Genomic DNA, 24,720 nt, shown 5'->3' on the forward strand with positions numbered 1-24,720 from the left:
CCTGTTTCTGTTCCTCTGTCTGTAAACTTAAGAAGAAAGAGAGCCACTCAAAGTCCAACAGAGAAGTGCAGCATCTCTCAGAGAGATGCACAGTTTTTAGCAAGCTGGGTGTCTGCCCCCCCCCCTGGGGATACTCATTGCCTTGTTGGTAATGCCAAACTAATCTCTACCATGTCTTCCTATGATTACGTTGTTAAAGGATTCTGTAAATGGGGCTAAGAAATATTTATTGGCATATTAAGTAAACTAAATCCCCATGTAATGAACGACATCTGCTTCTGCTCACCATAATGTGTAGGGTCATGTCTTCATGGCTGTCAATCAATACCAGTTTAAATGAGAATTATGGACTTTGGGCTCCTCTGAGAGGACTAACTGCACTGCTGCTTGGTCTAGCATAGAATTCAAATGGATTCAAAGATGGGCACAATGGAAGCATTCCTTACTGGTCCAAAAGTTTTGAAACCACTGCTCGCTATTTAATTTTTGCCAGGATATTTTTATATTTTCATATTAACCATGCTGTAATAACCTGCACTGTCCCCAAGGCTCTTGCTGGCTTATAACACATGTTGATTTCTGAAAAGCGCTTACCATAGATATAGGACAGGATATGTCTAAATAAATATGTGCTAAGAATATAAACAGCTGCCTTATACAGAAGGCTCAGACAGATGCATCTCCATATCTGTCTCAAGGTTGTGCAAGGAAGGGAGTCAATTCCACTCACTGAAACTGGGCTCCTGCTTTGTTGTTGGTATTTTAAAGTTGGGCTTTTTGTTTGTTTGGTTTTTTTTTTAAAGGACATTTTTAAAAGAACATTTATTTATTTTAAAAGATGAGTGAGAAACCAATTTTGACTAAACATTAAATCATTCATGTGCACAACTACTGGTGCACATATGCTTGTTCTTTTGGAGGAAAAAGAATTCAAACCTCGCCCTCCAATGAAACTGACAGGCTTTCTTCTTGTTCTTCTGAGTTTCCCCAGAGACTAAGGCCTTATGTTTAGGTTTGTGGAATGCATTAGTTGGAATACATTTTATATCTAGAAACATAATTAAAATTTAGGGATAAAAATTAAGATAGTTATAATACTAACAAAGATATCCTCCTTTGGGATGGGGGTGGCAAACTTAGCCACGGATTGCATGGAACAAATTGGGGGCTTGTCCAGAATTCTCCACCAGTAAGAAGTGTTGCAGTTCGAGTAAGACTGATCCTTCAGGGGAAATGGTGCACCGCGGCTGAGTTCAGCTACCCCAGGAGTCTCAGTTCTGTCCATAAAAGTGGCAGTCTCTGAGCAACAAAAGAAGACCATTGAAGTCCTGTGAGTCAGAAATGGGTCAGGAAAATGCTGGCCAACTTCAGGTACCTTTCTGGGCAGGGTCCATAAAATCTATAGTCCGTCCACCTGCTTTTCAGGGAGCAAGGTACCATTATATGGAGGGTTTTGGGAGGTTGGGTTTGAATCTTCACCATCAGGATCTCAGGTATTCTGGTTATGGGATTAGGAAGCACTCATTTTGCACTGCTAAATCTGTTTGTCCGTGTGCCACTGTATTTAGCTGCGTAAGCTGGTTGACCAGAGCTGAGCATGTGCCTCACAGGAGGGACTCTCATGCTCCAGCTAGCAGGCCTTAAAATCCCTATTTGCCTCTCCACAAGTTCATGGCTATAGTCGAATTCTCTTCTTTGGGGCGCCCATCAATCATGATACTCAGATCGATATCTGTGATTGCTCTCTCACATGGGCCATTGTGCTCCTGGAGATGCAGGGGGATGGAATGGCTGCTACCTGACCCACTTCAGGGGACTCTGAACATATTCTTCCCATGGCAGATGACCCTATGGACTTGATTGTTGCAGTCCAGCCTCTTACCTGCCCTTGCACCATCACTTGTGGTCCCCGCTGTGTTGCAGGTTGGCAAGATGCTGGGAATAGAATGCCAGGTTCTTCCCCAGTGGGGGAAGTCCACGCACAGGTTGTTAGCATGGTGGCACCCACTACAAGTAGACCAAATATTTCTTCAGTTCAAGCCCAACCAGTTATAGGATGACTGGAACTGGTGTTTTTCACAACTGGCACCAAGTCCGCTTCAGCTTGGCTGGTGTCATTTGTCCAAAATTTGACTTCTTCTGGTTTAGTATACACACCTACTTTGTCACATCTGGCCATGGCTCCTTATTCAAGATTGGCTCCTGGTTCTTCTCCTGTACTGCCTGTGTTTTGGACTGTGTATGTATGCCTTTAAATCTGAGCAAGAGGAAAGCTGAATGGGCAGGGTGAGTAGGCAGAGCTACATGGGTCATTCCAGTGAGTTTGTGAAGCATATGAGAAAGGAAGATAAGTGAGCAGAGCCCCTCTGTTTGTTTTGAAGGAAAACTCTACCCCCTAGGTTGCTCTACTTTCATTTTCCTGTTAGTCTGAATAAGTTGGTTGAAATACAGCAGATGTTACATCCCGCAACTCCCGCAAGTAAATGTCCCCAGTGAGATCACAAAAGTGTGTGTATGCTAACTGTGTTTATTTTGACTGCTCTCTCTCTCTCTGTTCACTTTCATTCAGTGGAAGTGCAGCTGCTGGGGAATGAGGAAATGAAGACTGTATTCAGGGGAACTGCACTGCTGTATTTTTATTTTGTTTTGGGGAATGGGAAAGTCTCATGGTTCCACCCCCAGAGTCTCCAAGCTCCACCCCCAAAGTCCCCAGATATCTTCTGAGTTGGACCTGGCAACCCTATTTATGTTAGTGATACTGACAGGCCTTTCTCATTGCCTAAATCTAAAAGTTTCAGTGCCTAGAGACTCCTGCCAAATAGCAGGAATATAAAAACTGATAGCCTTCACTTCATTTCTAGATTAATGAATTACCTATGCCACCTGAAGTTTCTTAATTGAGTTAGAATTAAACTATATGCTACTTTTTTCACATGTTCTCCTCGGGGACTTGCACCTATTCTGTTGCAGCTTGTGTTGAAAAAATTACATGAAAGCCTGATTCTAGTGGGGACAGTAGTATGGAAGGAGGGGCTCCTGCCTTCTGTCTTTGCTATTTTTGGCAGTCAAAATGACTCAGAGGCCTTGAGGGCAAGCGTTATATACACTATCAGGAGGATGCATGTGGGCAATTGCAGCCTTCCAACAATGCGAATTATGCCCACTCCACAGCCACTGGGTTTTTGGGGGGGGAAATGTTAAGGGGGAAGGCAGTTGTCAGCTTCCCATACTACTGACCAGATCAGAATTGGCTCATTTGTACTTTTATGCCCAAGTTGCCATAGGACTTGGAGGAAACTGTATGCAAATTGGTCCCACCACCCTTAGATCTTTGATGGATTTGGTCCAGACTTTCCTGGGACTGTAATCAGTCGGCTGCATCTTGTTGTGTCCAGCTTTCTCTCACTGCCCATGTCACCAAGTCTTCCCATGATTTACAACCCACACACACACCACTAGCAGTGCTAGCATTTAAATTCAGCTGCTAGAACTAAAGGAGTGAAGTATCTTAATTGTGACTGAAGTATGCCTCTTCCTATGTGCATCCATAGCTCATGAGTGGGATTCATAATCCAGTGGTACAAAACATGAGTTTCATATAGAAGGCCCCAAGTTTTGTGTCTATTTTAAAAGAATTCAAGTAACTGTATTGAAGAAGATCTTTGTCAGAGATCCTGATGAGCCGCTTTGGGGCTGCATCTATACATAGTTAGATATTGCATTATTATTTGCAACTGGATTTTTTTGGCCACACAGGAAAAACTAGTTACATATTGTTACTGTATTGCAATATGAGCATTATGATATTCAATGATGTGCAGATGCTGCCTGTCAAACAATAAATTAACAGTAAATTAACAACAAAAAAGGCACATAAACAGTAATAATTACCCAGTTTGGGAAGAGAATAGGTCATATTGAAATAGTCTTCAAAGAAGTCAAATATGATTTTAGTCACATTTGCCGCATACTCTGCTGTGTGTATTTGCTGTGGCTGGGCATAAACTCGGAGCTGGAAACCAAAGAGAGGCATTAGTGGAGAATCCCCCCACTTCTACTGAGTGGGTTGGATCCAACCAGCTTTTCCACTGTTGAAAAAGGGATCCCTGTTAATCATTCAAAAAGGCTATGCTGGGGGATCATGCTGTCTGCATGAACAAAAGCCATAAGAGTCAGAAGCTGTAGCTATGAGAAGAAGCAGGTGAGATCAAGCAGTAAAATTGGATGGATCTAAATCAGCATTTATTAGCACCAGTGTACTTGAGGGCATTCTGAGAGCTAATACTATTGACTTCTCTTTCTTGAAAGACAGGACCATAAGCATAAAGCACTTTCTCATGCAACTTATTGGTTCCAAGAAGCAAGTGCATTTATGGATGTGAATCTTTCTAAATGTAGCCAGAGTAGTTTTAGGACTATGGCTGTAGAAAGATGTGCCAATTGATGTGTTTACTCGTATCATTTTTAATCAGGAAAAATGTACTTAGGCTGCAGGTAGATCTTTAAAATATAGCATCATCATAGCTCTCAGTACAAAAAGAATGATTACAGCAGGGCTTTTTGCAGAAAAAGCCCAGCAGGAACTCATTTGCATATTAGGCCACACCCCTGATGCCAAGCCAGCTGGAATTGTGTTCCTGCTCAAAAAAAAAAACCCTGGATGAGAAGGACTGGAAACATTCATACATAAAGTTGCCCATAAACAGGTTTCTTTATACCTAATATGAGTACGCAAGCATTTGGAAAAACATTCAGCATCAAACTCTGCACAGGAGAATTTTGTGGAACATTTTTGAGAACAAAGATGCTGCATGTAATCAAGAAGGACAGCAATGAATCACCAGCATGCTCTGCTGAAAAGTTCTCAGGATCATCTGGCTGACTGTTGTTGAAGACGGGATGGGCCTCTAGTCAGGCCCTGGAAAACAGTTATTTTGTTCTTGGCATTTCATGACTACCATCCCAAGAGGGACTGTGGGAGGATGAGAAAAATTTGGAAACCCCACCCCACCCAGCTCTCTCTTTCTCTATCTCTCCCTCCGCGTGCTTTTGGATCAAATATTTTTGTGGTACTTTATTTTTTGTAATGTTTCTTTAACCTTCAAAAGCTACTCCAAGAGAGGGAAAGAGTGAGTGGAAAATGTCTTTACACAGGTAGCCAATAAGAGCTGTGCCCATCCCCACTGGCTACAACCCAAAGTTTTCCATAGGGGGCAAGACTTTTCCTCAAAACAGCATTCATACTGTTAAAATGAAGTATGTATATGTGCTAACTCAAATCCCATTGCTTTTGAAGTAAGCTAGTAATTTATTTAGGTTTTAGAATTTGTATCCCACTTTTGCAATATCTGTCTCAAGTGGTTTACAATATTATCACTAAAACAGATCCATATAAAAGTGACTGTAGCCAGATTATTAGAATATTCTGCAAAATACCAATACCAGAAAATAACCCTAAGCTATGTAATGAGAACAACTCTTTTGTTTTCACTTTGCAAATAAAAAAGTTTGTAGTAATCAGCTGAAGAAGTGTATTCAAACTTATAAGACTTACAGGGATTCCTCTGGCTGATGTTCTTTCTGTGTAGCTAAACTGGTGCACAGCCCAGCACACCAAGTAAGTGCTCATGTTAACTGTTTTTTCAAATATAGTCCGATTCAAACCATTGCCCAATGATACTGTACGCTAAAGAAGATATGAACAAAGCAAAATAATTATCAATGGTACACAATTTACAAGAAATTGCCTGCTATAGAATGAATTCTCTTTTCATTATTTCTATGTGTTTTGCATGAAAGGTTTTGTTTGTTTGTTTTGCTATATTTATGCAATGTGGCTTTTCTTTTGTGATGCTCTCTGTATTTTCCAGTTCAGGTTAGTTTCAGGTTCTAACTTTAGAAAGGGGACAAAACCCACACAGATAACATTCTCCTTCTATAAATTTACAAGCCAAGAATGTATAATATGTGGTGTGGAAGGATAATTTTACTCTCATGGAAGGTATTTTATTTTTGAGGAATGAATGGGTATAAGATTTCTTTCACAGCATTTATTGTTGAAATGAAATTGGCTAGCATGGTCAAAAATAAACCCTCCGTTTGCAGACTGATAAATGGCTATTTAATAAAGGTTTCTTGTCAGACTATTTATCAGTGTAATTTTGCTCAAAATATTTGCCATCCTTATTTTTTTTGGGGGGGGGGGGGGAAGTGGCAACACTTAAATTATCTGAAAACAGGGACCACATGCTTACTATATCTAAGATTCTGCTTCTCACTATATGTATGTGTATATATAAGTGAATATGCAAGTTAGTAAATTAAAATTTCAGATATATTTATGATGAATTAACATTTTGTACCTGTGCATATATGCTTTCTATCAGCCTTCCTTGGAAATATTACATACTTGTTTGTCACTGCTATAATACATAACATAAAACAAACCTGTATGATATATACTATATAATCTAGTATATTTGTGATTCTCATAAAATACAAACATTTTGGATGTCCTGTGCACTTCATGAAGCCATGATACCTAAGTGATATCATTTATTGGTTTGTCTTGATAGTTCATTTAATGTATATTATTATTATTACATGTTGAGCTAACGCTTCCTGCAATGAGCTTTGAGCAATATACATGTCTCCACCTTCTTTATTGTATCCTTAGAACAACTCTATGATGTAGGTTAAGCTGAGAGAAAGACTGTCCCAAGGTGATCTCGGGAGCTCTGTGGTGATGTGTGGATTTCAACCCAGACCTCTTAGCTCTTAGTCCAACACTCCAGCCACTCCATCACACTGGTTTTCATTGCATCTGCCACTGATAATGTGTCAGCTTCTGTAAATTGATGCATCAGCCGGCACCTGGATTCTTGGATAGCACTTCATCATACACTCTGCACAAGTGTGATCAGCTGTGGTTTCATGTTTTTTAAAAGTCTAGACAGTTACCCTTCCTTTGGTCAATACTGGGAAAATGTGGTAAGAATGTCTGAGATATATTGTTGAGGTGATGCTAGTTACCACAGTGTAGAGGAAAATAGTGGGAGTATTCACTAAAAAGTAAAGAAGTGGCAGATTAATGGAACCTTGGGCAGAGATGGGCAGTCCAAATTAATCAGTGCATAGTTCTGTGCACTTAAATCCCACTGAAATAAATGAGAATTAACTATGTGCTGAATTGTGGCTGCATAAATTGTGCTGAATTATGGTTATGTACATTGTTCTGGATTGTGGCTCCCCCCCATACAGTAAACAGCAGGACATCAGCACCATGACAATATTATAAAATATATAGATAAGGTATGATTTTGTGTACTGAATCTCTTTTTTCTTTTTTAACATGAATACTTAGTTCCCTGAACTTTGCACTGAACTGATGTTTATGTGAGTCTTGGGAAATAATATCTCTAGCCAGCAGTTTGGGTGGCTAGAATTAACTTTTTAAAAATTATCCACTGAGAAATTTTGAAAACCATTCATTCCAAGTTATGTGGCTTTGACGTTCAATTAGGCTATTTATAGAAACTTCTTATGGCTGAGGTCCATATGATTTCCCCCCCACTGCAAATCCTAGAGTAAGAGAACTGATGCCAGTGACTTCCACAGAAGACTTTGAATTTGCAACAGAGCTGCTAAAAATAGCCCATTCTGAACCATGAACTTGTTGGGTTTTGACACCCTCCTCTGTGAGTGGGCAAAGAGGAATATATTGCACAATGGCAACATATTTGTTCCTATTGCCCATCAAACTCTGATAGAGTAAATCCTTGTACTGGAGAGTATTCTTAGAGAATTCCCATTAAAGCTTTTGGGGACATTAAAGGACTGGTCCAGAACAAGTGATTCACTGATCACTGTGTCCAGCAATGAGACCAAGCTTGGACTTGCAGGGGCAATGCTGAGACAAACTGGCAGCTGCACCCCCTCCCCCCAGGATGTGCCCCAAAGAGGCAGGACATGGCTGCAGGCTCTAGGTTAAATAATAGAGTTTGGCAGCCAGGGGGAGCCAGTCATTTCATCAAGCCCTGCCTGGGGAATGGTGCAGCCCAGGGGGCAGCTGCAGCTGAGACAGGGCTCCAGAACAGCTGCTACCAGGTTGCATTTCTCTCATACACAAAGACACAGACAGAAATGGTAAGAGTGCACATACCTCCACTGGCATGTTTGACAGAGCTTGATAGGTATCTTCATGTACTATGGATATATTGTAGGTTGCCTTTTTGTTAGGTTCATCAAAGCAAGGAAATGATTTCCGGGCATCTGTGGGCTCATGATCAGTAGCTGCTATGCTCCTTTTGAAACAATGAAAGGTTGCATCAAACGATTGTTCTCAAACAGGTAATATGACCCCCCCCCCCAAAAAAAGGTAGTTCCCTGTGCAAGCACAAGTTGTTTCCGACTCTGGGGTGACGACGCATCACAACGTTTTCATGGCACACTTTTTTATGGGGTGGTTTGCCATTGCCTTCCCCTGTCATCTACACTTTCCCCCCAGCAAGCTGGGTACTCATTTTACCGACCTCAGAAACATGGAAGGCTGAGTCAACCTGAGCCGGCTACCTGAACCCAGCTTCTGCTGGGATCGAACTCAGGTCATGAGCAGAGAGCTCAGACTGCAGTACTGCAGCTTTACCACTCTGCGACAAGGGGCTCCTAATATGACCAAATATTAGTACATAATTAGATCACCTGAAGCCAATAAAACAAATGCTTTATCTAAAATAAATACAGTGAAGGGAAAATCCAACTCATAAGAGCAACATGAACAATCTAAAGGGAACATTTGCAAAAGAGATACTATTAAGCATTATATGGTAATATTTTAAAAAACAAAGACAAGGTTGACCATCATAGATGGTACCCACCAAACTGAGCATAGCCTGACAATCTTGGGATGGGTTTTGTCAAGTACTTGCTAACTACCTGGGGTGTTTGTTTTTTTCAACCACTAGCATGCAACAAAAACAGTGGTTTTTCAACCACTGGCATGCAACTAAAACAGGTGGTCTGAGCTTGGCTTGGAGTGAAACAACTATGTTGTCCTCAAGGAGATGACAATGTAGATTATTTGTAAATGTACTGATTGAATAGATGGACCCCAGCACCAGTTCACACAAGTACACCAGCTTGTTGAGCATATGAATTTGGATCCATGCATATTTCATGTATATGTTAATAGTTATATGAGTACTTTGCAAATGCACATGAGGCTACCTTATACTGCATCAGGCCTCTGGTCTGTCAAGATCAGTATTGCCTATTCAGACTGGCAGTCGCTCTCCAAGGTCAGAGATCTTTCATGTCACCTACTCTCTGATGCATTCAATTGGAGATGCTGGGGATTGGACCAGGAATCTTCTGCATGTCAAGTAGATGCTTTACCAGTTAACCATAGCTTGTCCTTGGTCATCCTCCCAATTTGCTGTTTATCCCATAAACTCATTTTGAGCAACTTTATGGTGACAAGGTAAATGTGAATACAGCTGTGCTGCAGCTATGTGCTAAAGTAATCTTCTAGCTGCTTCAACTCATGTACAAAGCTGTAAAATTCCATTCAGTTCATATTCACAGCATGACTATTGGGTCAGGTGACTTGACCTTGTTCAATAACCAGGTAAATCCCTGATACTTGACCCCACCTTATACTCTTTGCAGGACACTACCAAAAGGCTTCAAGTGTACAATGTATGTCTTTTATGGGGGATGGATGGCTTTAAGCAGTTTGTCAAAAGCTAGTTACATTACTGCACATTCATTAATCATCCTCTGATAATTTTGCACACCTGCCTTTCATTGCAATTATATTCTGCTTCATGAGTGGTTTGGAATATTGACAGGAAAATGGAAGTGCATTGGGGTATCCACCTTAAGCAGCTAGTACCTGAATATTTCACTTGCACTGGAAATAAATGGCTAAGGAACATGATGTCATTAAACTTGTTGTCAGTGTTCACATTAAAAATTCTGCTTCCTAAATCAAATTAAGCTCTTCATATCAGCTCAGCAGTCTGTGATGGAGCATGCTTGCTATTTGATTGACGGGTCAGCACATCTAAGTTGTCTCTTCAATTAATTTAATGTGCTGGCTGTTTTCCAAGCCCACGTCTGCAAATACCTTGAGCTATGTAAGAGTGGTTATTCTCTCAAAAAGAAAGGAAGCAAAAAGTAACTGAATACTGGAGATCATAGCCTGTAGCATTCTTGAAGATCTATAAGTTATCTGGACAGCTGATTAGTCAGTGTTTCAGTGTCCTTGACTTTTTCCTACAGTGCTTCATTGTTTAGCTAGTGATAAAGAACTGTTAATAGCATCTAGAAATCTGACCAAGGAGATATGAATAAGTTTGGGTTACTGTTGTTTTACTGTATGGTAGTGAGATGCCAACCAAATGGTGTGGACATAAATTTGAATTAGTAAATGAGTATCAGTTGTATCTTTGTTTTCCAGGTGCCTTTGAACTCCATGCCCTCCCTATCGCAATTCCTCGAGAGTCTTCATTTTTATCCACTGCTTTGTTGAAACCTTTTCATCAGTTCTTCGGTCTTGTCTTCCCTTCAGGCCTTCTTAGCTGTAGTCTATCCTTGTTTCTATGTTAGCAAAATTATTTATTTATAAACTGCTTTTTTCTAAACTGGGAGCCCAAAGCCGCTTACAGTGTTATCCTCCCCTTCTCACAACAACCATCCTGTGAGGTAAGTTAGGCTAAGGGAGAATGACCAGCCCAAAATAACCTAGTGAGCTTCCATGGCAGAGTGTTGATTTGAACCTGGGTGTTCCAGATCCTTATTTTTCCATTTATTTTAAAAGATTTACATTCCTCTTTTCTCTCTAATGGTACTCAAAGTACCTTGTAATATTATTCTCTTATCTTCCACTTTATCCTCAGTTGGGGTGCTTTTAATAATTCTGGAAACCTGGTCAAAAGTTCAGGAAGGGGCCCCAGAACCATTGCCAAGTAAGGTGTGGCCCTCGCTTCACATGGGGCAGGCCCAAGTGGCTGCTGTCACGGAATTGATTGTCTGGGCCCTGAATGGAACAGGCACAACCAGCAGGAACCTGCTGTTGTTGTTCTTATTTTCTTTCCCCTGTCAGGAGTAAAAGGGCCATGGGTGGTTGGGCCAGGGCAGCTGCCCCACTTGCCTACTGGCTCAGATTGCCTTGATCCTCAACAGCCATGTGAGTTACTTCTGCATGAAGCAGAACACGCAGGTTAGCTTGAACAAGATATTAACCATGTCAGTACTTGGCCCATAGTGTGTAGTTACTAGGCATGGAATTAGGTTTGGGAATAAGGTAAGGGTAGATTAATTGCTGTTAAAGCAACAGGTACTCATGACTCTCTGAAGAAGGAGAAACCAGTGCAATTCCCCTCCTGCTGGGAAGGGATCTTCAGAAGGCACTTTCTCAGAGAAATGTTTCAAGCTACACAGACAGGCTTCCTATGACATTCTTATTTATTTATTTAGAAAATGTTTCCATAATCTATCCCAACCTGTTTTAAGCTCACAACAACAAAGCAAAATCAAATATCCTATAAAAACTAATAATGAAAGCACAATGAAACAACCCAGCTCAGTAATAAAAACGTAATATTTAAAAGCTCCACTATGAGCAAGCCAGGCATAAAAGCACATAAAATGGGACCGTCTCAAATGATACGGATAAAAGATTCTGCAGAATATAAACAGCTGAAAATATCCTTAGTTAAAAGCTTGGGCACAGGGATATGCTTTGGGGCACACCTAAAAGAAAGGTAGCTGCCAGGTGTACCTCAAAGGAGAGGACATTCCAAAAGGCAAGGTGCCACCACTAAAAAAAAAAGCCTCCATCTTTGGTTGCACCCACATCTTACCTCTGCAGTCGGGGACACAAAGAACAGGGCTTGAGATCAGGATCCCAGCTGACAGGCTGGGCAACATGGGAGGAGGTGATCCTTCAAGTACCCTGGGACCAAGTCATTAAGGGTCTTATAGGTAAGAACCAGAAGTCTGAACTGTGCCCAGAAACAGATGGACAGCCACTGTAAATCTTTCAACATCATCCCTATATCCAATGCCTGACTCTAGCCTAGCATTTTGGACCAACAGATCATTCTGAACAGTTTTCAAAGGCAGCCCTACACAGAGCACATTACAGTAATCTAACCTGAGTGTGATCAGAGTATAAATGAGCCTGCTTTGGCGGGGAGGGCGGGATATAAATTAAAAATTATTATTATAAATCACTGTGCTCAGAACACCCTTTCAAGGAAGAGCCAAAGCTGACAAAAGGCACCACAGGTGATGAAACAGAATTACCAAGGTGGGACATGGAGATCACCTAGAACTACAACTCACCCCCAGACTATACAGACCTGGAGGAAAGGGCTGCTTTGAAGGATAGACAATATGGGTTTATATCCTGCTGCCCTGCCCAGACTCTACCCCCAAATCTCCAGGGATTTCCCAACCCAGAGGTGGCAACCCTACTTCTCAACTATCAGGTGGTATTGCTCCTGCCCAGATCACCTAAGCAATTCAAGAGGAAAATGTCAGTAGATAAGCAGATTTGTGTGAAATTATTACGCAACAGGTTTGTACAATTTGGGATTTGCCCACACTGCCAAGCAGCCATGTAAAGTGGTTTACCAGAGGCTCAGTAACTGTCTTGTTTTTCCTGCCTACCAGGAACTGTAAAAATAGGAGTGCTGTTAAACCCTTGGCAAGCTAGAATGCCTGGGCGTGGGTTGTGTTCAGTTGTTTAATCATAGGTTGCATGGGCCAGTTGTAAAAGATACTAAAAGGGGGGCTCATCTTAACAAACAAAACAGCAAGAATATGCCCTGATCTGGAAAGCCCAGTATTGTCAGATCTTGGAAGCTAAGCAGGGTCCACTCTTGCAAGTACTTGGATGGGAGACCTCCTTGGAATACTGGCAGTTAGGAGGATAGGGGCAGGGCTTTATTCAGTCACCTCTCTGAATATCCTTCAGGCCTCCACTAGGGGTCAGTCACCAGAAGTCACCATGAATTCCAGGTGCAGAAACACACACACAAATACAATCCCCCCAGCTAGAATATAACCTTTAATGAACAACAGGAAATCTGAAAAGCAACTTAATAAATAGATACTTACGTTACAAAAATATCTGTCCCACTTTTATCCCACACTTCCATCCAGGAGCTCAATACATGGTTTCTCGTTTCCTCATTTTATCCTCACAACAACCCTGTGCACTGGGTTATGCTGAGTGCCTAACTGCATGTTGCAACTTTCCTAGGTCCGCCTCCAGATCCAGTCAGCAAATGAAGTCTCGGAGCTCTGTGCTTCAGTCTCAAGTCACAGACATGTAGGAATTCAGATTTAAAGTATGGTATGCATGGACTTAAGCCTACCCTACAGCGTGATTTTCTCAAGTTGAAATGGCCCAGAGAGCTCCTACTTGCCCTGGGGGAAATGTAAGCTTCTGCTGATGAGCTTAACATGTACTATAGTGGGCAAACAGCATCTCCCCAAGTTTGCAAAACTGGTCTGGGGAGGAAGGTTTAACTCCTTATAGTCCCAATCTGAATCACATCCTTGCATGCACAGGACATACAGAGCTCCCAGACCATGTTTGTCAACCAGACCTGGGGATCAACCCAGGAAAGCATAACATGTAGTTTGGCCCTGGCAGAGAATCACTGACCTAAGGCCACCTAGTGAGCTTCTTGGCTGGGAATTAATTCAGATCTAGCTCTCTCCAGTCTTATTCTGTGACCGATTTCACACTAGGCTTCTTCTGGGTGGAGAGCCCTTTTGCTCCTAGATTTCTCTCTATTTTTGCACAAACTGTTGCAGAGCTGAGAGCGGGCGCACTGCTTTCCCATAGCAAGCAAGATCCTTTTACAAGTGGTGCGCCAACTCGCAGCTCTGTGGCAGCTTGTGCAAAAATGCAGAGAAGCGACGGGGGCAAAAGGGCTCTCCACCGGAACAAGCCCTAGTGCGAAATTAGTCTGTGTCTTTGACTACTGAAACACACTGGCTGTCAGTGTGGGAAAACAATGGTAGGAAGCAAAGGTATTTGGGGAGAAACAAGGAGCTGCTGATAAAAACATACCAAATATAGGGAGAGTGCAACAAAAAGTTATTGGAAAAATATAGCATTGGAGAAAGTCCAGAAAAGGGCAACTAGAATGATTAAAGGGCTGGAACACTTTCCCTGTGAAGAAAGGTTGAAACGCTTGGGGCTCTTTAGCTTGGAGAAACGTCGACTGCGGGGTGACATGATAGAGGTTCACAAGATAATGCATGGGATGGAGAAAGTAGAGAAAGAAGTACTTTTCTCCCTTTCTCACAATACAAGAACTCGATGAAATTGGGCATTCGATGAAATTGCTGAGCAGACAGGTTAAAACGGATAAAAGGAAGTACTTCTTCACCCAAAGGGTGATTAACATGTGGAATTCACTGCCACAGGAGGTGGTGGCGGCCACAAGCATAGCCACCTTCAAGAGGGGGTTAGATAAAAATATGGAGCAGAGGTCCATCAGTGGCTATATATATATATATAAAAAAATTTGGCCACTGTGTGACACAGAGTGTTGGACTGGATGGGCCATTGGCCTGATCTAACATGGCTTCTTTCTTATGTTCTTATTCTGTCCAGTAAAAAAAGAGCAAAATATCTGCAATAGGATATAGTGGGCCTCTTCCTATGATCTTAATTCCTGGGCAGGAACATATGAGAGAACATGTTCCTTCAGATACCCTGGTCTCAAGCCATATAGGATTTTAAAGATCAAACCCAACTTGAATTGGGCTCTGGAGTGGATTGGTAGTTAGTGTGATTGCTGGAATGTCAGGGTCACATGTTCCCAATAGCTGGCCCTGATCAGCAGTCTAGTCATAGCATTTTGCACTAGTTGCAGCAGCCTCTTGGGGCTTGAAGAATGTTCAAAGCCTTGAAGGTTGTTCAAAGGGTAGTTTCAAGTAAGGCACATTGATATAGTCCAATCTAGAGGTAATTAAGGAATTATCACTGTTTCTAGATCTGACTTACTCAGGAACAGACACAGTTGATGCACCAGCCAAAGCTGGGCAAAAGCATTCTGAGCCATACCAACCATATGGTGTCTTCTGGGTTGAATACAACTCCCAAGATGTGAATATGGCTTTTTAAGGGGATTATAACCCCACGTTAAACATTTTTGGGATCAAGCTTCAACTTGTTCACCCTCATCCAGCCCATTACTGATTCCAAGCACCAGTCAGAACATCAACAACAGCCTTGGATTTAGATGGGAAAGAAAGACAGAGTTGGGTATCAACTGCATGTTAGTTACACTACACCCCAAACTGCCTGGCTTCACTTAGATCTTAAAAAGCATGAGGGATAGGATTGAACCCTGCAGAACACCACAACTCAGCATCCATGGGTGCAGCAGGAATCCCCCACCCTGACAATGCCTCCCCAGATTGGACTTAAACCACTGTAACATGGTGCCCCCCACCCGAGTCCCAGTAGGCTCAGTGGAATACTTTGGTCAGTAACCTTCAGTGCTCACTGAGAGATGCAGCAGAACTAGCAGGGTCACATTTCCCATCTAGTTCCCACTAGAGGTCATCAACCAAGATGCTGACAGCATCTGTTTCAAACTGCAGCCTGAAGCCGGATGGAAATGGGTCCAGAAAACAAACCTCTTCCAAGAACCCTAGAGCTGAGAAACCACCTACTCAAACACCTTGTCTAAGAATGCAAGAGAGGAGATTGGCTGGAAATACTCCAACACTTTCAGCTGGAGTAATATGGAATGGAGTAACATGAAATAACAGTAAATGAACAGAGTAGTTGAAAGCAACCCAGGGAATTGATCTTTTCATGATCTCTGCAGCATGATCATTGTACAGAACACTGTAAATATTGTACACACTGTACACAAAATTGAAGATTGGACAAAATTCCATGTCCAAGAGGATGCTAGCAAAAGTTATTTAGATATGTAAAAATGGTCTTATCTGGGTTAAAGACAGCAGATAAACAAGCATCTGTAGAAATGTGGTTTATGAATTCTGCGTTCAAACAGTAAACCATCCTATCGGGACTATTGTTTCCATAATCTTGCTCAGTTCATGTTCTATTTATACAATATTTTTAAAATATGTCCGTTATCAAATGGTCTAAATTCTCTGAAGTGTAATCCAAAGCAGAAGTATACCCTTCTAAACACATTGACTTCCATGGACTTAGTAGGGCTAAGTCTACCTAGGGTCACATTGTTCTCAATTATGGAGGGGGCATCAGAATCAGTCACCTCTGTTAAATGAATCAAACAATTCTTAGTATAATTTATCTATAGTTATTTGGTGTTCATCTCTCCTCTTCAAGGAGTTACATGATATTCAAAGTTTATATTAACCTTGGCCTACAGAGAAATAATTTTTAAACTATTGTTTTAAAAATCCTGTTTGGAGGTTTGTCTATCCTTGTGTCACACTGCCAGTGAGAAAGCACATTTTGGATTACTTATAATGGGATAATACATCTGTTCCTGCTTATTTTGTGGTGGATGGAAAAGCCCCAAGAAAATAAATGGAAACCATACAGAAGGGTCTTTGCATAGCTCTCCAATTGAATTATGCCCACTGGCAAGTTCTCTCTGCACTTCTTAAAGGTGGAAACAAGAGAATTCTAGGGCATGCTTTCTTTTTTTCTTTCTTTGCATTGCGCAAGTACCAATAAAGATGAAATATTATAGGTTTTCAGAACATACTATGTACATTTAGGATAAAACTGTCTTTCCTTCAAGGCTTGTTCCATCTTTGCAGTTGGTATTAGGCCTCAAAATAAGATCCAGAAGGGAGACATGGGTAAATATAATCTGAGTACATGCAGCTGTGACTAAATCCAGCTGTTGTTACCAAAATAAAATATGACTGAAGTATCAATACACTTTTTTTGGTCAAATACACAGATTGTATAGTAAAACAAAACTTGCTTGCAGAATGGGAGAAAATCAGTGGTTACTTTTGGGAATGTTCTTCATTGATTCACTAAGATGAGAGGTTACAAAATGTAATGTTTGAGCTGGAAGAAGAATCACAGGATACAACTGCACCAATTTATGTGGAAGCAAAAGTAGTCGCTGGACCATGTTGCCAGACCTCTCCTGGCAATTGGTAGCAAAGGGGGTGGACTTTCTGGGAGTAGGAGGCCCATCCAACATATAGTGATGTGTCTACATTACTGCTCATGTGACCCAGAAGTGATGTGACCTGGAATTTGGGCAAAAAATCTATAGTAAATTTGGCTTCTACCATAGAGTTTTTGCCTGAATACTGGAGTATTACCCTGATGTCCCAGATGTAATAACATCACTTCCAGGTCATGGGCAGTTATGTAGATGTGTCACTGCGTGTTGCATGGATCTCCCTGTTTTTCAAGGTAAGTTCTCCCCACTGGCCAACTGATTGGTGAATGGGGAGGTGGGACCTGTCAGTAGGGGACCCCCACCTCCATGGGAGGGGGGGTCTGGCAGCCCTAAGCATGTGGATAGTCTGTGATTAATTCTAGGGCCTCATTATTTTAGAACTGCCAACTCTGGTCTAAGAAATTCCTGGGTAGTTGAGGGCAGTGCCTGTGGATGGGCAAAATTGGGTAGGGATTTCAGCTACAATCTGAGATATACTATAGAGTTTCACCTCTGAAGCTACCACCTCCTCCTCGAGGGGAACTGATCTCTGTACTTTAGAGATCAGTTTAATGAGGGATTTTTTTCTTTTTTATAATTTGATCTTTTTAATATATTAGATATTTAAACCTGGATGGTTTTTTTGAGGGATTTCTGTTTGCTTGCCAGATTGTCCTCTACAAAGAACCGGGCTAGTGGTCACTCAGTTTTATTCTCTACTATTTAATCTGAAATATCTGTCACAATATGCTTCATTTCACCCATTCACATATACTTAAATTATGGGGAACCCCCACCCTCAGCTTTTTCATCGTCTTGACCCATCTAGTCTGAGTGGTTACAAAGTGCTTAAAAGGATAACTAATTTGTGCTAAGTAGTCTTGAACAGTCTTTTGAACAAGGAGACAGAGCTCAAATAATGGCCTGCTTGTTTTTCCTCTTTTCCCTCACCCCAATTATCTCTTTGCCTGTCTATATATAGTTGCCACCTCCTCAACAGATTTTCTATGAAGCAGGGATGCCTCCTCTTCTGCTGCCTAGTAATACACCCTCCTGACTCTCAAATGTTGTTAAGGTCTCTAAGCACAAACTTCAGAGGACTGTGAACTGAGATTAATCCAAGAGGAACAGAAGTTTTTAACTCAGGAAGTAATTTATACTTCGATTTTTGACACCAGCGAGTCCCTGTAATATTTCTGAATTGCATCTCATGCAGCATTTGGTGGACAAGTTGAAGGCACTAATGAAGACGGTTTCAAAAAATATTTGCTACCAGCTAAAACTCATAGGGTTCCCAGTGGGAAATTCTTGAAGATTTGAGGGAGGGATCTTGGAGAAGGTGGTGTTTGGGGAATGGAGAAAAGAAGATGACAACATTGGGTAGTGGAGAAAAGAAGAAGAAAGGGGCATCTCTGCCCTGCTCCAAGGCTGTTTTCCGAAGGTCCCAGGCAGGTGAAAGAGGTGGCACAGAGAACCTGGAAAGGGCTGGGCAAAGGCATGTTTTCTCAGCTCTGAGGCATTTAAGTTCCAAATGTCTCAGGGCTGAGAAAACAGGCTCTCATGCACATCCCGCTCAGTTCCCTTCAGATCCAAAAGGTGCTGGGCAGGGGTGTGTGTCATGTTTGCTCAGCTCTGAGGCATTTGGAGCTCCTCCGAACACCTCAGAGCCATGCTAGCCGGGGTGAGTGGGGATGGGGCTGCCTACCTGGCCTACTCCTACACACTGGCCATGGTTCTGAGGGAGCTGTTTTTTTCAGGTAGGAGCACCACATTTTCAGCATAGCATTTGGTGGCTCTCCTCAAAAAAGCTCCCAAGTTTCAAAAAGATTGGACCAGGCAGTCTAATTATATAACCCCATAAAGAAGCAGCCTCCATCCTCCGTTATTTCCAATAGATGGCATTTAAAAGGTGTGTGGTTCCTTTAAATGTGATGGCCAGAACTCCCTTTGGAATTCAATCAATCACAGCCTTGCTCCTGGCTCCACCCCCAAAGTCCCAGCTATTTCCTGAGCTGGACCTGGCAACCCTATTCCTTTATCTAGTAAGTATGACAGGTGTTTAAAGGATGTTAAATTACTTCAAGAAGTTCTGACATACTCAAGGAAGTGTTCGTTTTAAAGAGGTCAGTGTTTTAGAACTTTTTTAGGTACTGTTCTAACTCAGCTTATTCATTTCTGATCCTAACAGTTCATCATAAGTCCTTAAATGTGCATGCAATATGGAAACTGGTTTATAGAAGTTTCTGATATGTTCTAAAGAAAGCCAGATTTCCCCTTCAAATTTTTAAAGCCCCATCGTGGAAGGAAAGCTGACCATGGCCCTACAGCTGTATGCACATATACACAATCTGTCTTGAAGCTTATATACACATGACAGACGTCCCTGACAAGATAGCCATGGGTGCCATGGCTCCTGCCAAACCTTTTATGGTGCTCACCAAATTTTTTTCTTAGAAAGTGGGTTAGGCCATGAGGGGCTTTTGCCCAGCAGAGCTTCTGACTGATCATTGAAGATTTGATTTACTGTGCAGGTTTTAAAAATGTTGCTTTGGCAGCTGCCGACTCTCCAGCTCAAGGGTTCCAAAGTGCCTGCAGGGTCAAACAGGTTGGGGACCCCTGATCTATAGGCTCCCTGCAGGCAATATCCATATGACCAACAGCTACAGCCAATGGCTAGGATCCTTGCCACCTTCTCCTTTTGCTCATTAAGTATCTCTGGTTATCATATCATCCACAAAGGATTTCAGTTCCACTTCCTTGGATACAGAAAATAATATTATGGCTTATTGAATGAAGCTTCATCAATGGATTCCCTTGATAGTTACTCATCTACAGGTATATCTACATTGTAACTTTTGTACCTTGTTTAATTGTTATTGCATCCCTCAAAACACTCTGTCAATTTTCATTTGTTGAGGGCACTGAAAATCCTTTGTTGGAAATCCCAACCCACTGCCCTCCCCACAATTGCAGTTCCAAGGGGGAGGGATGATGCAAACCAGCAGTCTTGCTACTTAGCTTTGAGTCTCTTTTATGTGCTTTTTTGCCATAAAAAGAGAGCTGCCAAATATATATTTACAGAGTGTTATGAAGATAAACACTATCATTTGGAAGCTTCTTATACAACACCAGCATCAGGAAATCCATATATCTCTTGTCAACTTAAATACAGGCTAAGAAAACGACACTGGATTAGGCTGTGTTGAGTGCTCTTTTGGCACTGATAACAAAAAAAAAATGAAAGAACATACACACACCCCTTCCAGCTCTCAACTCACAGTCCTTCCTCCTCCAAATTTCAGACCTGCCCGCACATTATTCAGACCAGATGGGGGAAAGATGGTCAAGATTTTCTCCAGACACTTTAATGTGTTGTTAGGCTAGCAAAAGTTATCACTGGTGTTGCTTTGGTTAAGGTTGGGGAAGGGCTGGTGCTAAGATTTAGGCAGCACAGCAATATTGAGCTGCAATACTAGGCTACGGTATTTCTATAAAGTGAATGACATTGAAACTCAACAAGGTCCATCATAAGTAAGCTAATAAATGTAGGCATTAATACAGGGTTATGGGTATCTAAATAATAGTTGTGAAATACCATACCACGTTGTAGAGAATTGTCTTTTGTAATAATGCAAAAAGCTACACAGAGCCCTAAGCCAGCCTTCTTTACAAGGTGGGGCCAGACTCTTCCCAGCCAATCTGCCTTTTTGGAGGAAAGGGGGAAAGATGACACCATTGCTAGGAAAGAGGCAGCCCCCTGGCCTGAAGAAGTTACTCATCCCTGCCTTAACTTACAACCCTTTCCTTTCCCAGCACCTTACAGACCAGAAGTTTCCAAATTCTAAAAGTATGGTATCATTCTATTAATAGAAACTGCTGCATGTTAAATTAAAAGAGAAGCCAAAATTGAGTACATCAAATTAATTCTGCTTACTGGCCCATCCCACAGATCTGTTGCCCACAATGGCTGCACTTTTGGTCAGTGGAAAAGCTGCCCATTGATAATGCCGGAAGATGCTACTGTGGTGGAGATGGCCACTTGTGCCTGGTAAAAGTGATTCCATTTGTGGAATAGACAGGGCTTTTTTCCCCTGGAAAAAGAGATACCAGAACTCTCAAAAGGGAAATGAAGAAGAAACACATGGGTGCCCCTCATGAACTTTTAAACATTTTTGAGGTTCTGGAACCCCATTCTGCAGCATTTCCCCAGGAAAAAAAGTATTGGGAATAGACACATGGGATGGAGCCCATTGTTCTAAATAACTATATTTAAATTGGATTGCTAGAATGACTCCAGCTAGTTGGTTTTATAGGGAGCTCATGGCCTTCACTTAAAAGAAAATTACGTTACTAGCCATCTAATTAGTGCCAAGTGTAGACACTCTGACCTGGATAGCCCAGGCTAGCCTGACCTCATCAGATCTCAGAAGCTAAGTAGGGTCAACCATGGCTAGTATTTGAATGGGAGACCACCTCCAAGAAATACCAGGGACTTGATGCAAAGGCAGGCAATGGCAAACCACTATTGAGTATCTCTTGCCTAGAAAACAGGGTCACCATAAGTCAGCTGTGACTTGTTGGCAAAAATCCAACAATATAGACAGATAGACACATGACAAAAATGCAGATTGAGATTGCCACTGCACAAGTCATATCTACTGGTTTTATAACTTTTGGATTCTGTACACATGGGGCACGCTGGTTCACAGAAGTTCAAATGTTCCCCCAAATCCAGAATGAGCAGAACCATCTGCTCACCACGTCGTTGCCATAACACTTAAATATCCTCTAAGTTCATATAAAGTACACAGTTTTATGGAAACACAGAAAAAAGTAAGATGAGACAGAGGCAGAGAGAAATTTTGAGTAATGAGAAATAGAGAAGTAGTATTAATATGTTGTAAAAAAGAGATTTACTTAGTCATTCCATTCTCGATGTAAGTTGTTCTGTAAAATCCAACCAGAGAACCATTCAAATGGCCTTGGAACTTCATTGTCAGGAGATAAGTGTTAGGAAGGAGTTCTTCTGCTGCTTCTATCACTATATATTCCTGTGGTTTGTACTCAAAACATTGCTTTAGAGTAATTGATTCACCAGAGGACTTCATGAGCAGGGGCATTTCTGTGATCTTAGTCTCTCGGAGGTGAAGCCACAAGTGCCTGGTCTGTTCTTTCAACTGGATGGAGATAGTGACATTTCCAGTGTAACGATCTGCTTCCATCTCTGGCATCAGCTCCAAGTCATAATGAAGTGGATTAATGTACAGGGGTAATCTGAAATTTCTCCAGTCTCCACTGTCATCATTCTGGGCAGGGCAAGGGTCTCTGTCTTCTGGTGCAGGGCTTATGGGTGGTCCTGTTGTCACCTGCCCACCGTCGTCAGAAACATGGCAGTCCTTTGGTCTGCTCAGTCCTAGTGCAAGTCCCAAAATTAGACCAACAGCAATGACCACACCACAGATGATGGCCACATGTTTTTTCTTCATGCAGTACTTTTTGGGTGACTTATCTTCAAAATCCATTCTTTGCATCTCTGTTCCCCAGACCCACAGTTAAAGCAAAAAGTCTCACTCTGCCACTTTTGAATTTTTTAAAGTACTGGTTCAGCAAGCTCCGTTTTATACTTTAAGATTTGTATCTCTTTCCTCTCTCACTGACTCCTCCCCTCTCTCTCCCTCCTCCCACCTTACCTCCCTAGGAGACACTCAATTGATTAAAAAATAACATTTGGTTTTAACCAAAGGAAAGTGACTGCTCAAAAAGAATGCAGCTAGGGAGGAAAGGCAGAGGAAATTAACACAGAAGAACATTGTAGCTGCTGCTGCTACATGCCTTATAAACCAAGCAACCCCACCCCCAACTCCTCCTGCTCTGGTCAGAGTTAAATATAAAACAGTGCCGTGTTAATCAGCAGTTGGATATGATCAAATGCCAAGGCTCAGTCAGCAGCTTTCCAAAAGACAGATCATAGACAGAAAAGTGTAACTGCTCGGAAACCTCAACCTTTGTCACTGCCTCTTTGCTTTACTGTCTGTTTCATTTACCAGCAAGGTTTGCTTCCTTGAACTTCTGCCTCAGACATTTGTGCAAGGAAATCTCCTTGTTCATGTTTATTGCCCCCCCTTGAAATCCACACATCTCATTCTATTGGGGTTTGCCCTCTCTAAGTTATGGAAGGGGGGTTCCCCCCTCCTTTTTTCTTATTTGCTCTCTTTTTCCATGTGGTTATAGAAAGAACACTTGGCCATTTTGCTGAAGACTGTAAACACTGGTTCTTTGTGTACATACAGAGCCAAATGTAATCTCTGAGAGTCTGAGTGATTTGTGTGAGCTGTTTTGTGTGTTACAAGAGGAGCAGAATGCCCAGCTGGGTTTGAAACAGCCTCATATTACATTTCTGAAAGCTTAACCTGAAGCATCTCCATTCAGAAGCAGATTACATGGAGTTCAGTCTGTGTAACTCACAAGAGCTGAGTATCGTGGGACTGCCCCAGTCATCATGCATATGATCCTTGTCTGAATCTATGGCTGCAATCACGCACACTAAATGCTGCACTTTCAATGCACTTTCCAACTGGATTTTGCCAGTTCACACAGTACAATCCAGTTGGAAAGTGCATTGCAAGTGGGTTGAAAGTACATTATTTAGTGTCTTTGGTCACAGCCAGTGACACTCTGTGGGGATGCAGAGGCACTCCTGCTAGAATTGCCAGCTCCTTTTGGTGAAATTCCTACAGATCTAGAGAGGGCAGAGTTTGAATAAGGAGAGGAGTGTAGTGGGGATGTGATGTCATAGAGTCCACTCCCAGAACTGTCCATTTTCTCCAGGGGAACTGATCTCAATAGTCTGAAAAGCAGTTATAACTCTAGAAGAACCCCAGATTCCACCTTGAGGTTGGTATCCTTAACTGCTACTCCTGCTTTCTCTATATTCATCTGCTTGAATATAGACAAAACCCATGCTATTTTGTTGTTTTTACTGGGTCTACCGACATCTTCTGATACAGTAAATCATCATGCCATCCTATTGAGGTGGATGGAAGCAGAAATGCATATCAGGGATGTCCCTTCAACTGGTTTAAATCAGTCCTCATGGCTCAGACTCAAATGGCTGCTGTTAGAGACTACCACAGTTCCCTTTAAACTGTGCTAGGGGGTGCTGCTGCACAGAATTTTAACATGCAGCTCAGGGATTTCTGCTTCAGTCCATAAGGCATTTGGAAACAATGGAGGATGGGGGCAACTCCTTCTTGGGGCCCATAGAATTGGACTCCAGCAGCTATGCTGCAGCGTGGTGCCTCTATCTCAAAAAGCAGGACCGCCCAAACCCCAGATAAATTCTCTATTATAGCTTATGGGGCCCATTGACTATTATTTCATTATTTATTTATTTATTTATTACTGGGATTTCTATTCCGCTCATCCTGCCATGGCACACTCAGGGTGGATTATAACATAAATACATAAAACAATATATAATTAAAACCACAAACATCATTAGTTAAACAATGTACGATTAATTAAAACAACAATATGGTGGTAGTCTAATGATCCTCATAGG

The 24,720-nt window shown here is 41.8% G+C and overlaps 1 protein-coding gene across 1 annotated transcript in view; it reads right to left on the reverse strand.

Annotated features, from left to right (window-relative positions):
• Positions 1-22,961, reverse strand: part of ENPEP (glutamyl aminopeptidase) — a 74,356-nt gene extending 51,395 nt beyond the window's left edge. Inside the window, exons 1-4 of the mRNA XM_060246927.1 lie at positions 22,077-22,961; positions 8,162-8,303; positions 5,555-5,686; positions 3,892-4,012 (exon numbers count right to left, since the gene is read on the reverse strand). Of these exons, the coding sequence (XP_060102910.1) occupies positions 3,892-4,012; positions 5,555-5,686; positions 8,162-8,303; positions 22,077-22,690 (1,009 nt within the window). The 5' untranslated portion in view covers positions 22,691-22,961. The remainder of the gene's footprint in view (positions 1-3,891; positions 4,013-5,554; positions 5,687-8,161; positions 8,304-22,076) is intronic.
• Between the last annotated feature and the right edge of the window lie 1,759 nt (positions 22,962-24,720).

Source organism: Heteronotia binoei, chromosome 9 (genome assembly GCF_032191835.1).
Source record: "Heteronotia binoei isolate CCM8104 ecotype False Entrance Well chromosome 9, APGP_CSIRO_Hbin_v1, whole genome shotgun sequence".
NCBI lineage: Eukaryota > Metazoa > Chordata > Lepidosauria > Squamata > Gekkonidae > Heteronotia > Heteronotia binoei.